This window comes from Eptesicus fuscus, chromosome 2 (assembly GCF_027574615.1).
Source record: "Eptesicus fuscus isolate TK198812 chromosome 2, DD_ASM_mEF_20220401, whole genome shotgun sequence".
NCBI classification, from domain to species: domain Eukaryota; kingdom Metazoa; phylum Chordata; class Mammalia; order Chiroptera; family Vespertilionidae; genus Eptesicus; species Eptesicus fuscus.
Window position 1 is genome coordinate 104,888,588 of NC_072474.1, and position 14,879 is coordinate 104,903,466.

Here is a 14,879-nt window from a genome sequence, read left to right on the forward strand (position 1 = left end):
ACCTTCACTTATTCAATAAACGTATATATATATATATATGTGTATGTGTGTGTGTGTGTGTGTGTGTGTGTGTGTGTATGTGTGTATATATATATATGCTTTTCTCAGGCACTAGTCTAGGCTCAGGGAATAAATCTTTGAAGAAACAAAGATCCCATTCTAATTGAGCTTATATTCTTGTGGGAGAAGAATAACAATAAACATAATAAATAAGTAAATTATGTACTATGCTAAAAAGATTAGGGTAGCCCTAACCGGTTTGGCTCAGTGGATAGAGCGTCGGCCTACAGACTGAAGGGTCCCAGGTTCGATTCTGGTCAAGGGCATGTACCTTGGTTGCAGGCACATTCCCAGTAGCGGGTGTGCAGGAGGCAGCTGATCAATGTTTCTCTCTCATCAATGTTTCTAACTCTCTATCCCTCTCCCTTCCTCTCTGTAAAAATCAATAAAATATATTTTTGAAAAAAAAGAATAGGGTAAAGAAAGTCAAGAATGCCAGAGTTGAGGAGGGGCAGGAGGGTTGATTTTTATTTTAAACAGGGTGGTCAGTGGTTATTGAGAAGGTGAGACTTAAGCAAAGACTTGAATAAGGTCAGAGAGTCAGTCATTCTGATATTAAGGGAAGAACCAATAATAATTTCTTTAAAGTCTCTAAGTTGGGCCCTAACTGATTTGGCTCAGTGGATAGAGCGTCGGCCTGCAGACTGAAAGGTCCCCCTGGTTTGATTCCGGTCAAGGGCACACACCTAGGTTGTGGGCTCAATCTCCAGTAGGCGGCATGCAGGAGGCAGCTGATCAATGATTCTCTCTCATCATTGATGTTTCTTTCTCTCTCTCCCTCTCCCTTCCTCTCTGTAATCAATAAAATATATATTTTTTAAAAATCTGGAGTGGGAGTGGGCCTGCCATGGGTGGAAAAGAAAAGGAAGAGACAAGCTTGGCAACTGAACCTACAAGCTTGGATCATGTAGGACCTTACAACCTCAGCACAGGTTTTAGCTCAGACGTGGATGAAAGGGTGAGCTAGGCGGGGTGTTCTATGGAGAAAGGGTATGAACTGACCTGTGTCCTAAAATGATCTCTCTAGCTGCAGTGTTGAGCACAGACCATAGGGCCAAAAAAAAAGAAAGAATCAGGGAAACCAGTTAGAAGACAATTGCAACAATCCAGGTAGAAGGATTAAAGGGAAAGATAAAGAGAGAAAAAAGAAAGGGAGAGAGGAAGAGAAAATGGCAGGGAAAAGGCATAAAGGAGAAAGCAGAAAAGGGTATAAAGAGTAGAAATAATAAAATGAGGGGGGTGTAAAAAAATCCTCCTGTGCAGGCTCTGAACCATTTGCTAGTCCATCAGCATGATACTCTATCAGCTTCTGGCTCTCCAGTGTGGTGCTTACTCTTCTCTTTCCAGGGTTAGCCGTTACTGTCCTGGCTTTGTATTGATTCATCTGAGGGTATTTTCTGCTAGCGGAGCTACCTGCCTGTAAGACTGTCTGCTTATTTGAAAAACAAAGTCAGCCCCTGGGACAAGAGTCTAAGATAAATTAGAATAAGTCTAATGGAAATAAGGCAACTGGCCTAAATATAGTGCTACATCCTATCACTCTTTAATTTTCTGCCTTGTTTTCTTGTAAATCTGTGTTTGGGGGAAATTCTATCTATATTTGCTTCAAGAAAATATTTGTGTTCTCTTAGCTTAGTTGGTAGGATGCTAAGAAATGGAGTGATTCAGCAGTGACTAGGGTGTGAAGGGAGAAGAGCTGGAAAACAGGACAGTGCAAATCTCATTTGGGAAACCATTAGGCTTCCTGCCTTGAGAATCTATATGAACTAAAATCATATTTTTAAATTACTGGAAATTATTAGCTTGAAAATTGTAAGGTGTACTACATGAATAACATAACTCTTTTGCACATGCACTTTCTTACAACACATCACCTTGATCTTGAGCTATGGAAGTCACTCTCAATGCTTCCACAGCTCTTCGCTTGTATCCCATTTTCCTTCCTAGCAGGCATTTCATGACAATGTGTTTTGCTCAAACCTTGCTAGGATATTTAATAATCACCTTTTCTCTGGTGGAAGTTGTTATATTGATCAGTTTGAGATAATATTTACTTTTTGGTCGGCATCTACTTGTTCAGTGCATTCTTAATGCACTCGCAGCAATTATCAGAGCTAATTCTTGAAAGTTGAGCAATCCCAGTCCTGGGCTCCTCTCTATAGGTTTTCTTTCACTTTTACAAATAAAGATTTATGCAAAGTCACCATACAGCTATTGCTTCAATGCAAGGTTTATTATCTCCGAGATGAACAGACAAGTCATTAAGCGCTCATGGAAGGATTAGTGTAGAGAAAGATCACCACATTGTGATTTTCTGGTTACATGGTTCAATACAATGATGGTTTAGGGAAGTAAAAGCCAATTTTAGCACTGCCATTATGGAGCTGTGTATATCATCAATAGGCAGTTATAAAAGCTGTGACTGATAGAAATTTCCTCACTATAAAAGTTCCTTCCATCACATACCCACTAAGTGAGTCACATAGAAGAACTTCTAAAGAGTGTGAATAATTTCCTGGCTTTTATTTTCTGATATATTTCTTATACATGAGCCAAAGCTATAAAGCAATAAGACAGATTCCACAATAACCTTGTGCAATTAGCCTCATTACTTTATAGCGACATTTTATGTGTATGTTTCTCAGTGTACCAAGTGTGTGTTTGTGGGTCTGTGATCGTATCTGTTGTCCTGAGCATAATTCAGGCCTTTTTGGCTGTACTACTCATGTGCCTTAGAGTAGGTGGGGCACATAAGTGGTGATCAATGAATGAATAAATGAGTGAATTCACTAAAATCTATGTATAGGTCCAACTGGTCTCCTTGCTTCTCTCCCCCTCCCCCCAATTTAATTTATTCTAAACAGTAATGCAATTTAATCATTCCCTTACCAAGAAACATTCAAAATACCCCAATTTCCTCAGAACAAAGCCCTATCATATGAGCATGAGATTAAAGATCTTCTCTGGTCTGGTGGCAACCTCCCTCTCCACCCTAGTTTCCACAAGCCCTTCACCTCTGTCAAACTGGCCCAGAGGCTCCTACAAGCCTATTCTCTCTTTACTCACACTAGTACTCACCTCTCTTCATCTGACTTTTGTTGACCTTGCTAAAATGTTACTGGCATATAATAAGAATAACAAAAATATCAACCAAAAATAGTAGGAACAGCAGTAGTAGAACTGATGTTTGTACCGTCGATATAGTTTAGTAATGAACCCATATCTGGGGCCAGATACCTGGGTTTCAATCTTAGCTCTCAAAATTCCAAAAATGAGACATTTAATCTCACTGAACTGCAGTACCCTCTTTATCTTTAAAATGTGAGTAATAATGCATCACTTCATACATAGGGTTGCTGTGAACATGAAATGAGTTGACACATGTAAGTAGTGCTTAGAATTAAGTAAATGCTCAATAAAATTAGCCCTGACTAAGAGTATTTACCATGTATATGCAATAACTAAGTATTTTGAGTGTCTTATTTCGTTTTCTCAACACCCTCCAATATAGAGCTTATTATTTTCTCACCAATTTACTGACAAGGAAACTAAGGCTAAGAGTTTAGTCTCAGAGTAACTGAATCAAGTTATTTAACCCAATTTTATACAGTATGAGTGGTTGGGTTGTAATTCAAATCCAGGTAGCCGGACTCCAGATCTTGGCTCTTAACCACTGTGATTTTATTCCTTCCCAAGAGCCATTAAAAATCTTGCCTCCTCTTTCACACTTTCCTTGACTACTAGATGCTTCAATATTCTATAACATGTACTGTTAAGATGCTTGTATGATAGTAACATTATTTATGTATTTATTAGGTACTAAGCATCTAACAAAACAGCCGTAACTCATTTAATTTTATATTTATAATTTGATATTTCCAATCGCTTCTGTAGTTATTAAAACATTTGCATGGTATTGGAGTGGCAGGACTTGACTCTTATATTCCTTTGCATATCTAGTGCAAACGCACACAAAATATTCCTTAAACATAGTAAGTGCTGTCAGAGGTATTGCCATTGCTTGTTTTGGGTGATAATAACATTAATAATAGGTTAAGTATATTATGAGCATCTATAATAATTTTAGTTTAAACATATGCTATGTAAAGCAAAGCAACCAATCTCCAGGATTTTAAAAGGATAAAATGAAAACCATTTTGTTAAGTGGATCTGCTACCAGAATAAGAACAGAAACCCATAGGTTCAGCTCCTGCTTCATCACAGTGCTTTGTGTGATCCTGTCACTGCTGTTTCTTACTTGAATTATCTACAAAAAATTATTAGAAAAATACTGGGCAGGTCTGACCCACATTGGTGGCAAGGTACAAATAAGATGATGTTCATAAAGAAGTTCCCCAAATGTATACAATAAACCCCGGATATTGATGAGGGTTATATATCAAGTGAGAGTTTCTTAATCTAAAACTGTGAACCTCACTATAGCATACATTTTCTTCATAAAATGCATTCAATTAAAACTATACATTTTTAAGTTGTTTCCTTAAAACCTTAATTAAAATTACTGTGTGTGCAACAAAACAAAACAAAAAAAAAAAAGAAAGAAAGAAAGAAAAACAACAGAAGCTGTGATTCATGGGTAGTCCAGCAGGTTCACTTATTAGCTATTCCTTACCACTGAACATGAGCTCTAAGAACCAGTATCATATCAGCACCCTGAAAAAAACTCAAAATCTTGGGCCTCTCTTCAGACCTACAGAGTCAATATCTGAATTTGTGAAAGATCCTTTGTTAATGTGGGCACAGTTAGTGTAAATCACTGTCATAAGTACCTCAATCTCCCTGCACATTTACCTTCCATGATAGCTGACTTGCATTCACACCTGAAAAAAAATGAACTATTTCTACATTTCAGGCAAGTTCAAGATCACACACCACACACCAAAGCCACAAATCTTATACCCTAGGAATCCCATAGGAATCCTATATAGCCTAGGTAATGGGCTATATACTTAAAATGTGCCTTCATCACCAATAACTATTCAAAGCTGTTCAAGTAGCCTATCAACCACATGGGACTGCTTGATAATGGGGGTCATTCTTAGATTCAGAGATTTAAAAATTCACTTTCCTGGGAACAACTCATCTTCCAACACCTAGCAGCATATGAAGGAGAAGCTATTAGCTCATAAATGCATGATGTGTCAGTGGCTAACTTTCTATTTGAAAAAAACAGCAACACAAAACACAAAACAAAACGTGTTTTCCAAATGAAGCAGGTCATGACATGTCATGGTAGGTTACTGATCTACCATGTCCACAGGGGCTCAGGCTGTGCACATGATGACTTGACTTCTGGGGGGTATTGTTTATACTATGTAATTTGAGTGAGTTAATGAAGCATATATTGAGTTCACTAAATAATTCACAAACTTTTGAGACACAATAATCATCAACAATTCTCTAATTCTCATATAATAATTTAATATAAAGCTTCATTACCATTTTACTAAAGCAGAAATTATATTACTTCAATATTGTCCACTGAGGAAAAAGTGCAGGGACCAAAAAGTACTTTAAACCATTGTGCTTTATCTTCCATTCTGAAAATTTCATTCTTTTTCAAAGGAATGTTTACATGGGGCCCCAATGGGTGTTGAAAGCTGGTGAAGTTCACAGAAGCAGTGAAATGGAGGAGAGAAGCAACTATTCAGATAATATGGGATAATTTGCTTCCACCTGAATTGTAATTGAGACAATATGGGGAAAGATGGTTTCATGAGGACATAGATTTTGTCTGTGTTATCTACTATTATATTCTCAGTTTCCTGAAAGCAAAGATTTTATTTTTTCCTGCTATTCTCCAAGCTCCCAAAAGCAAGCACATGGTAAATGCTCAAAAATATTATCTGAAAAAATGAATCCTAAAATTTCTAAAATCCCTAATTTTTTTATGGGAAAACCTAATATTGAAGACATATTATAGTGTCTCACAAGATTGTCATAAGCCAAAAATCCAGGCAAGTAATTGATTTTTCTGTGTGTTAACCATTTATAATTGTCTTTTTATTTCATGGATTTCCTGATTACTAGACTAAATCAATTCCAACTGTCATGAGTTTATTATCATGGGAAACAACATGAAATAATTGAAAGAATGGAGTTTGAAGTTAGTCGGACCTTGGTAAGAGTGCTAACTCTGACATTAACTGCAAAACCTTGGGCAAGTTATTTACCTCTAACTTTCTAATCTTAAAAAAAAAAAGATAATAGTGTCTTCTTTATGAGAATATAGAACTTCAGTGGGATAGCAAAACTGAAAACACTTAGCCTGGTGTTCAAATATACCCATTATTGTTTTCTCTAATGTTAAAACTATTTGTTTTAACCTGAGTGAATTTTTCTGTAGGTCAATGAACTTATGACCATAGTATTAAAATATAGTACAAATTAAAAAGGATTATCAGTGGATAAAAGACAGTGAAAATCATCAAAGAGAAAGGATCTTACTGAAAGCAGTAAGATTTACCTTTCCACCTAAGCATTAATTCATCCACCTTTACCAGAAACTGAGAAGGTCATTGGATCTCAAAAATCCTCATCATCCTGAAAGACATTGCTTTGATACCTTCTCTGAGCCCACCTTGAATCATTTCTGTTTCCTTTTCTGCCGAACTTCGTGGCATTTTGACACAGATACATATTTGGGGGACACATCAATCTCAGGAGAAGATTTTTATGATAATAAACTTTTCTACAAAATCAATGCTATTTGTACTTGAAATGGAGATCATAGTTATACCTGCAGCTTAACCTTTCTGGTGTACTCAATAATATCATAATCTGTGTGCAACTGAAGACTGTTTATAACCATCAGATTGTTAGCAAAATGTGAGCTCATTCACTCATTGATTCCTTTATTCATTCATCCAGCAAACATTTATTAAACATTTACTATGTTCTTATCTCTGTGCTGAAAGTCAGGCTGAAGGGATTATTAAGACTTCCTTCTCTCTTCCAAAAGCTGGCTAGACAACTAACCCATTACAATACACAGTTACATTTCTTTTAATACTAAGGTGAGCACAGGTGTCTTTGAAAACACAAAGGGAAATCCCCTAAACAGAATGAACCAAGTGGGAATATTGGTTTTGAGTAGGCCATTCCTAACTTATATTTAAGAAGAACAACCTTAACAGCTCAAATAAGCAATGAGGAAAAATTGCTTGAGGAGGCTTGTTTGAGAGCATCACGATGCTGGACAGTGGCTTCAGAAGTTAACCAAAGGGCAAGAAGAAGGGGGCTCCACCAGTGAAGTTACAATAGGCCAGAGTCTGTTATCTTCTATCCCCATCTCTTGTCACCAAGCTTTTATGCATCCCTTAGAGAAGGAAATTTAAAGTATTTAATCACCAATCCCACTAATTTATAGTTGGATAAACTGAGTGACTGGTTAGGGCCACAGAGTCATTCTGTAGCAGAAAAAAAGTTAGAAGTCCTGAAGGTCCCTGGGATTTTTGCTAAGTATCTTACTCCTGGGCATATGGAATCCATGGCCCCACCATTCTGGCTCCTAATGAATGCTTGGAAGAGAAGGGTGACTTCTCATCATTCTAGGATCCACAATAAACATGACCTTCCTCCCACCACCCAGCATGTCCTGCATCACCAATCTGGATAGATGAGTGGTTCCCACATTTTGTTCACATCCTGTAATTATTCCAAGACCAGGGAACTATAGTGGACTTGTTTACATAGCCCACCACCACTTTGAGGGGAGTACACATTTCCTCTTATTTTGAATGTGTACATCCACATGTGGTTCCTGCTTCCCTAGCTCTCTGCATTTAGCTCTTGACATATAGCACCCTTAAACATTCTAGAATAATCCCTTCCCCCAAATTTCACACAATTTGGTTTGAACTCCCTCTACTCATGAATCCAATAAAAATCCCTATGACTACTGATCTAGTTTATAACATTGACTGAGAAAAAGAGAACTCGACCAAGCAGAAAAGAAGTCTAAAAAGAACAGCAATTCCTGAGGGAGCATTAAACTTCATCTTTAAGAGAGCATTGCTTTGTGCAAGGAAGCACTATAAAAAAGAGTGAACCTTATCGTCGCTTTCACTGAAGTTGAGTTTTGGAGTAAAAAACAGATTGAGAAACCTTCTGGGGTGAGATAAGAGGATGACTAATGAACTAGAAGCTGTCTGGGGTGTGTGATCCTTAATTGTACATTTCATTGCTTTTATTATTTGCTGTTACGACTTTATAGCTGGCTAACCGTATTTTCCAAGAGCCAATACTTGGCAGTGAAAATTAGTTTAAGAAAATAAAAAGAACCTCTCAACTTCTTTAGAAACTTTTTTTTCCCTTTAATAGATTGTCTCCTCTCTCCCCTGAAGTGGCAATTCTTTTGAAAACAAGCAGACTAAATTTATTTCAGAAATGAACAGGGAACTTTTTAATAGCTCACACTGATTTTCCCTTCACCTTCTTATGATTTTTATTCCTTATATTTCAATATAAGGCAATATCATGAGTCGTAAGATTAATACCTAATTGTTAAAAGTGAAATAATTGCAAATAATGGAAATTTCTTTCACTTTCCTAGTGTTGAGGACATTCAAGTGTTCTCTATGTTATGAAGGGTTGTTGGCTTTGAACACTGCAGAATTTGGAGATTCTTCATTCTGCTCAGGAAGGGCTCAGGTAGAGGAGGCCTGTTTAAGCACAAAAGCTTATAAGACCAAATAGACTTATATAGACTTAAGTACTAAAGAAAACAAAAAGGAAGGACACAAACTATTTAGTACACAAAGATATGCACAAGATATTTTTGTAAATCTAGCCCATATTTATGCCAATTTATATTCATGGAAATACCTTTGTTTACAAATGAGGAACTAGAACTAGAGAGTCTAGGTTACCTCCTCAAAGTCACACAGACAATGAGTAATAGAACCAGGATAAAATTTCAGGTCTGTTGATTGCAGAAACTGAGAGTGAAATTGTGACTGGCAGCGGCTGGGGTTAGGGATAATGGGAAGGTATTAATTGAAGGGTCAAAGTTTCCATTGTGCAAATAAGTCCCAGAGATCTACTCTATGGCCTATAATACAGCAGTTAACAATACTGTATTATATACCGTACTGTATTACAAAGAATATAAATCTTCTGTTGTGTTCTTATCACAAAATAACAATAATAAATAAGAGGGTAGAATAAACATTTGTAGGTGATAAATAGATCTATAACCTAGATTATATGATGATTTTATGAATGTATACTTATCTCCAAGCTCATCAAGGTATATACATTAAATATGTACAGTTTTTTGTACATTAATCATGCCTCAACAAAGCATTTTTTAAAAATATAAAACAATGCTGCTCTCTCACTAAATATTTTTTCTTATTTTAGGAAAGTAATTTTTATTTTAAATGTTGTTTATATGAATTTTAAAAGCCCTTAATGTTTAAGTTGATTAACATTGGACAATAAGCAAGACTTATCAAATAAATTTTCTATCAATGACCTCCCGTAAATCTTCAAATAGTACCAATGGGTCAGTAGAAGTAATTCCTACTCACCCTTCTTTGCTTGATGGAAAATTCCAGCAAAGCTCGCACTGCTGCATCCCTGCATCCCACCCAGAAGTCCCGCCACCATCACCATAGTGCCTAAGAGAAAGGCTGAAGGGGATGCTAAAGGAGATAAGACCAAGGTAAATGATGGACCACAGAGAAGATCCCCCAGGTTATCAGCTAAACCTGCTCCTCCAAAGCCAAAGCCAAAGCCTAAAAAGGGCCCTGCAAAGAAGGGAGAGAAAGTACCGAAAGGGAAAAAGGGGAAAGCTGATGCTGGCAAGAATGGGAATAACCCTGCAGAAAATGGAGATGCCAAAACAGACCAGGCACAGAAAGCTGAAGGTGCTGGAGATGCCAAGTGAAGTGTGTGCATTTTTGATAACTGTGTATTTCTGGTAACTGTACAGTTTGAAATACTATTTTTTATCAAGTTTTGTAAAAATGCAGAATGTTGTTTCACTTTTATTTTAAGCTATGTTGTTAGCACACAGAACACTTCATTGTTACTTGGGCGGGGGAAAGGACATATAGTACTAATAGAATGTCTCCAAAGCTGGACTGACATTGGGGGAAAAACACCTTTCCCTTTTAGTTTTGAGAAACTTCCTCTTGGTTCCTGAGAGGAGGGATCTCTTGATGTTGACACACATTAGCCATCTTAGCACATTCACCTTGTCATGTGGGAGAACTAAAATTCATTTTTATGTCCTTTTCTCTCTCTCCATTTTAAGCATAGACATTGGCTCTCTTAAGCCCAGAGACCTATTGGGATCTGACCAAAAAAAATTGATTTCCAGTATGCTGGGCAATCTGGACTTACCAGTGTCACCATTGAGATGGCATCCCTCAAAAGAGCTGCAGTTCCTTTTTAGATTGTGGATATACAGATTGATATTCTCTGCCATTTTCATTTCATTCCTTGAAAGTCAGGGTCAGTTTGTGAAAAGTTGTTAAACAACATGCTTAATGTGAAATGTCAACCCTCACTCTCAACTTTCCCTGTTCAGAGCATCAGCTGAAGACTTCACTGGGTTTTATAGTGGCTTTCTGATTTTGGTAGTTCATTGAAGAAGGGAGTTTGAAAGTTGTATACTGTTAACAATTGTCTGCCCATGTCCTGCCTGAAATACCATGATTGTTTATGAAAAGTATCTTTAATAAAGATGGATACAGTTTGGCTTGGGGGAAAAAAAAGAAAATTCTATGGATCTCCATCCCCTGAAAGTTCCAACAGATTCTCATAAGTTTGTTCTTCTTTCAGTAAATACTATACACACTAAAAAAATTAAAAATAAAAAAGAATCCAGGTTTGTTGGACTCTACTGCTTCTTGATGGTGATTATAGGTATTTTGCATGAAGTATTAGAGCTAGAATGAATTTTATTTTTTTAATGTTTTTATTGATTTTGAGAGAGAGGGATAGAGAGATAGAAACATCGATGAGAGGAACATCATCCATCAACTGCCTCCTGCATGCACCTCTATTATGGATGGGTCACACAACTCGGGTATGTGTCCTGACCTGGAATCGACCTGGCCAACTCTTGGTTCCTGGGCTGATGCTCTACCATTGAGCCATGCTGGCTGGGCTACAATGAATTTTATACATTCCCTTTTGTTTTTTAATCCCCTCATTAATAGAAACAGTGAGGCCCAAACATGTTAGTTTGTGTCAGATCTAGAGGAGACATATCCTGATAAAATCTGTTTTAAAGCATAGTTGACCCTTTGCTTCAATCCTATCTAATAATAGACAAATATGCAAATTGGCCATACCTCCGACACACCCACAAGCCATGCCCACAAGCCACGCCCACATCCAATCAGAGTGAGTATGCAAATTAACCTAAGCCAAGATGGCTACAGCCACAGAGAGCAAGGTTTCCTAGGTAACAGAGGAAGCCAAGCTTTCTGCCTGCCCTTGCCAGGCCTAAGCCTCCACTCAAGCTACAAAGTTTCAATTATAGAAGGTAAACAAATTCAAACAAATGGTGGCAGAATGGAGCTTGAGAGAGCAGGCCAGGGTTGCCGCCGGCAACAGGGGAAGCAAAGCTTTCTGCACACCCTGGCTGGGCCCACCCGCTTAAGGCAACAAAGTTTCAATTATAATCCCAACACAAATGGCTACCAGCCTCGGAGGGAGCCCCAGGCTTGGCTCTGTGCCAGGCTACAAAGTTTCAATTGTAGAGGAAAATAAATTCCAGATACCAGGGCCTCTGCTTGCGTTGCCAGGGTGCGTGGCCGGCCTGCAAACCACCACAGGCCCCTCGCTCAGGCTTCCCCACACCCCAAGGGAACCCCCACCTGATCCGGGACGCCCTTCAGGGCAAACCAGCTGGCCCCCACCCCTGTACCAGGCCTCTATCCTATCTAATAAAAGAGTAATCTGCAGATTGACCATCACTGCAACACACAATATAGCTGCCCCCATGTGGTCAAAGATCCTGCCCCCATGTGGACACAAGATGGCCACCACAAGATGGCCAGCAGGAGAGGGCAGTTGGGAGGCACCTAGCCTGCAAGGGAGGGCAGTTGAGAAGGACCAGGCCTGCAAGGGAGGGCATTTGGAGGTGATCAACCCTGCAGGAGAGGGCAGTTAGGGGTGACCAGGCCGGCAGAGGAGGGAAGTTGGGGGCAAACAGGCTGGCAGTAGAGTGGTTAGGGGGTGATCAGCCTGGCAGGCAGAAGCGGTTAGGGGCAATCAGGAAGGCAGGCAGGCAAGCAGTTGGGAGGCAGCAGTCCTGGATTGTGAGAGGGATGTTCGACTGCCCGTTTAGGCCCACCAGGATCGGGCCTAATTGGGCAGTTGGACAATCCTCGAGTGGTCCCAGATTGGATAGGGTACAGGCTGGGCTGAGGGACAACCCCCTCCATGGACGAATTTCGTGCACTGGGCCTCTAGTTATCTGATATTTCAATTGAAGTACTTTGAAGATCTGAGTCATCTCAGAAAGTGATTCAATACTGTGTTGGCAAACGCCAGCTGTGTCCACATGTGGAGAGTGAGTTGAAGTAAGACTTGAAATAGAATCAAGCAGAACTGCCCAGGTGACCCTTTTCACTAGGAAACAGCAGTGTGATGCACCTCAGCCAACCCTACTACTATTGTCATTTTGAGGAGATAGTAAATCATTATACTATTTTAAAAGACACTTTAAAGGCTCGACCTAATGTCCAGGCTGCACCCGCAGTAGGCTCTGGTGGGTGGGGACTTGTGGAAGTGGGGATGAAGCTGGGGGAGGTGGGGCCAGCACTCACACTCACTCACAACCGCACACACGCACAGACACATACAACGCCCACCAGCTCACAGCCTTTTATCCCTTTCTTTCCCTCCCTCCCAGCTCGCTCTCAGAGCCCCTCTCAGAATGAGGTCCCAGGGTGGGCAGAGGGTGGAGCTGACCTCACTGGTCCCAACCCCTCCCTGCCAGGAAAGAGGAAGGGGGAGAGAGGGAGGCAGGGAGGCCTGGAGGACTGCTGAGAAAGACAAAGAGAGACAGAGACTGGGAGAGACTGGGATGGAGACATGGAATCAAAACAGACTGGGCCTGAAGAGGCCTGGATGGAAAGGAGGCCTGTGGGGGCCAGGAACTGAAATGTGGGCCCCGGTCAGCTGGCACGGTTGAACTCTGGGTCTTGCGAGATCGGGGGCATGGCTGGCCTCAAACCAGACCCTGACAGGAGGGAGGAGGGAGCCCCATTCCTCGCAGAATTGGCTGTTGGATAGCTTGCTGTCACTGGCCTGCCAGGCAGGAATCCCATTCACCTGCACCCCAGACCCTGACAGGAGGGAGGAGGGAGCCCCATTCCTCATGGAATCGGCAGTTGGTCAGGTTGCTGTCAGGGGCCTGCCAGCCAGGAATCCCATTCACCTGCACCCCGGACCCTGACAGCAGGGAGGAGGGAATATGTCTAAAGACCAACTATTGGAACAAAGTACTGCTGAAGCCGAAAGAAGCCATTGTTGTCAACAGAATGTATCTGAAGGCAAGCTGAAAGAAACCCGCATTGGCGACAGAATATGTCTGAAGACCAATGATTGGCACAATGTACCTCTGCAGCTGAAAGAAAGCAGCAGCATCAACAGAATTATGTCTGAAGAGCAACTATTAGCACAATGTTCCTCTGAAGCTGAAAGAAGCCGGCATCGGTGACAGAATGTATCTGAAGACCAACGATTGGCAGAACGTACTTCTGCAGCCAAAAGAAGCTGGTGTCATTGACAGAAAATGTCTGAAGACCAATGTGCCTCTGAAGTTGAAAGAAGGTAACAGTGAGGACAGACTATGTCTAAAGAACAGTCATCAACAAGTACTACCAATACTGGTAGGAACTGCCTTCACAGCGAAAATGGAGTAAATAAGGATGCAATTATCAAACATAGTTGTAGTGGAATGACTGTTAGATGTCAATTTTGCCTATCACTAGATTTCTCTGATGAAAACCATCTGATGGAAAATTTACTCGATGTTGTAGCAAAGGTAAAGTTTGTCCAAATGATATACATTTTCCAGAATACCCAGCATATTTTAAAAATTTAATGATAAATGAAGATTCTGACAGTAAAAATTTCATGGAAAATATTTGTTCAATAAATAATTCTTTTGCTTTTGCTTCAATGGGTGCAAATATTGCATTACCATCAGGATATGGGCCATACTGTTTTAGAATATACAGACAAGTTTATCACTGTACTGGAACTTTACATCCTTCAGATGATGTTTCTTGGAAGTTTGCTCAACTATATTTTGGACACGGCTGAAGCAATGAGTAAAAGATTAGCAATGCCAGAAAAGCAGGGCTACTCAGAAAGACTCATGATCAGCATTAACAACCTCATGCATGAAATAAATGAATTAACAAAATCATACAAGATGCTACATGAGGTAGAAAAGGAAGCCCAGTCTGAAGCAGCAGCAAAAGGTATAGCTCCCACAGAAGTAACTATGGCGATTAAATAAGATCGTAACAGTGACCCGGGTAGATATAATTCTCCCCATGTAACTGAGGTTGCTGTCATATTCAGAAATGAAGATGGAGAACCTCCTTTTGAAAGGGACTTGCTTATTCATTGTAAACCAGATCCCAATAATCCGAATGCCACTGAAATGAAACAAATCAGTATCCTGTTTCCTACATTAGATGCAATGACATATCCTATTCTTTTTCCACATGGTGAAAAAGGCTGGGGAAGAGATATTGCATTAAGACTCAGAGACAACAGTGTAATCAACAATAATATTAGACAAAATGTAAGGACAGAAGTCA

At 39.8% G+C, this 14,879-nt stretch overlaps 1 protein-coding gene across 1 annotated transcript; it reads left to right on the plus strand.

Moving 5' to 3' along the window:
* Positions 1–907: 907 nt before the first annotated feature.
* Positions 908–10,039, plus strand: LOC103284876 (non-histone chromosomal protein HMG-17-like). Its single transcript, XM_054722364.1, has 3 exons — positions 908–1,018; positions 2,464–2,533; positions 9,642–10,039. The coding sequence occupies exons 1-3, from the start codon at positions 908–910 to the stop codon at positions 9,971–9,973; spliced, it is 513 nt and encodes a 170-aa protein (XP_054578339.1). The 3' UTR covers positions 9,974–10,039.
* Positions 10,040–14,879: the final 4,840 nt, after the last annotated feature.

Coding starts and splice junctions, on each gene's coding strand:
- LOC103284876 (XM_054722364.1), top strand. CDS start 908: ATGGGTGGAAAAGAAAAGGAAGAGACAAGCTTGGCAACTGAACCTACA. Junction 1,019..2,463: donor GCTCAGACGTGGATGAAAGG/GTGAGCTAGGCG, acceptor TATCATCAATAG/GCAGTTATAAAAGCTGTGAC. Junction 2,534..9,641: donor TTCCATCACATACCCACTAA/GTGAGTCACATA, acceptor GGAAAATTCCAG/CAAAGCTCGCACTGCTGCAT.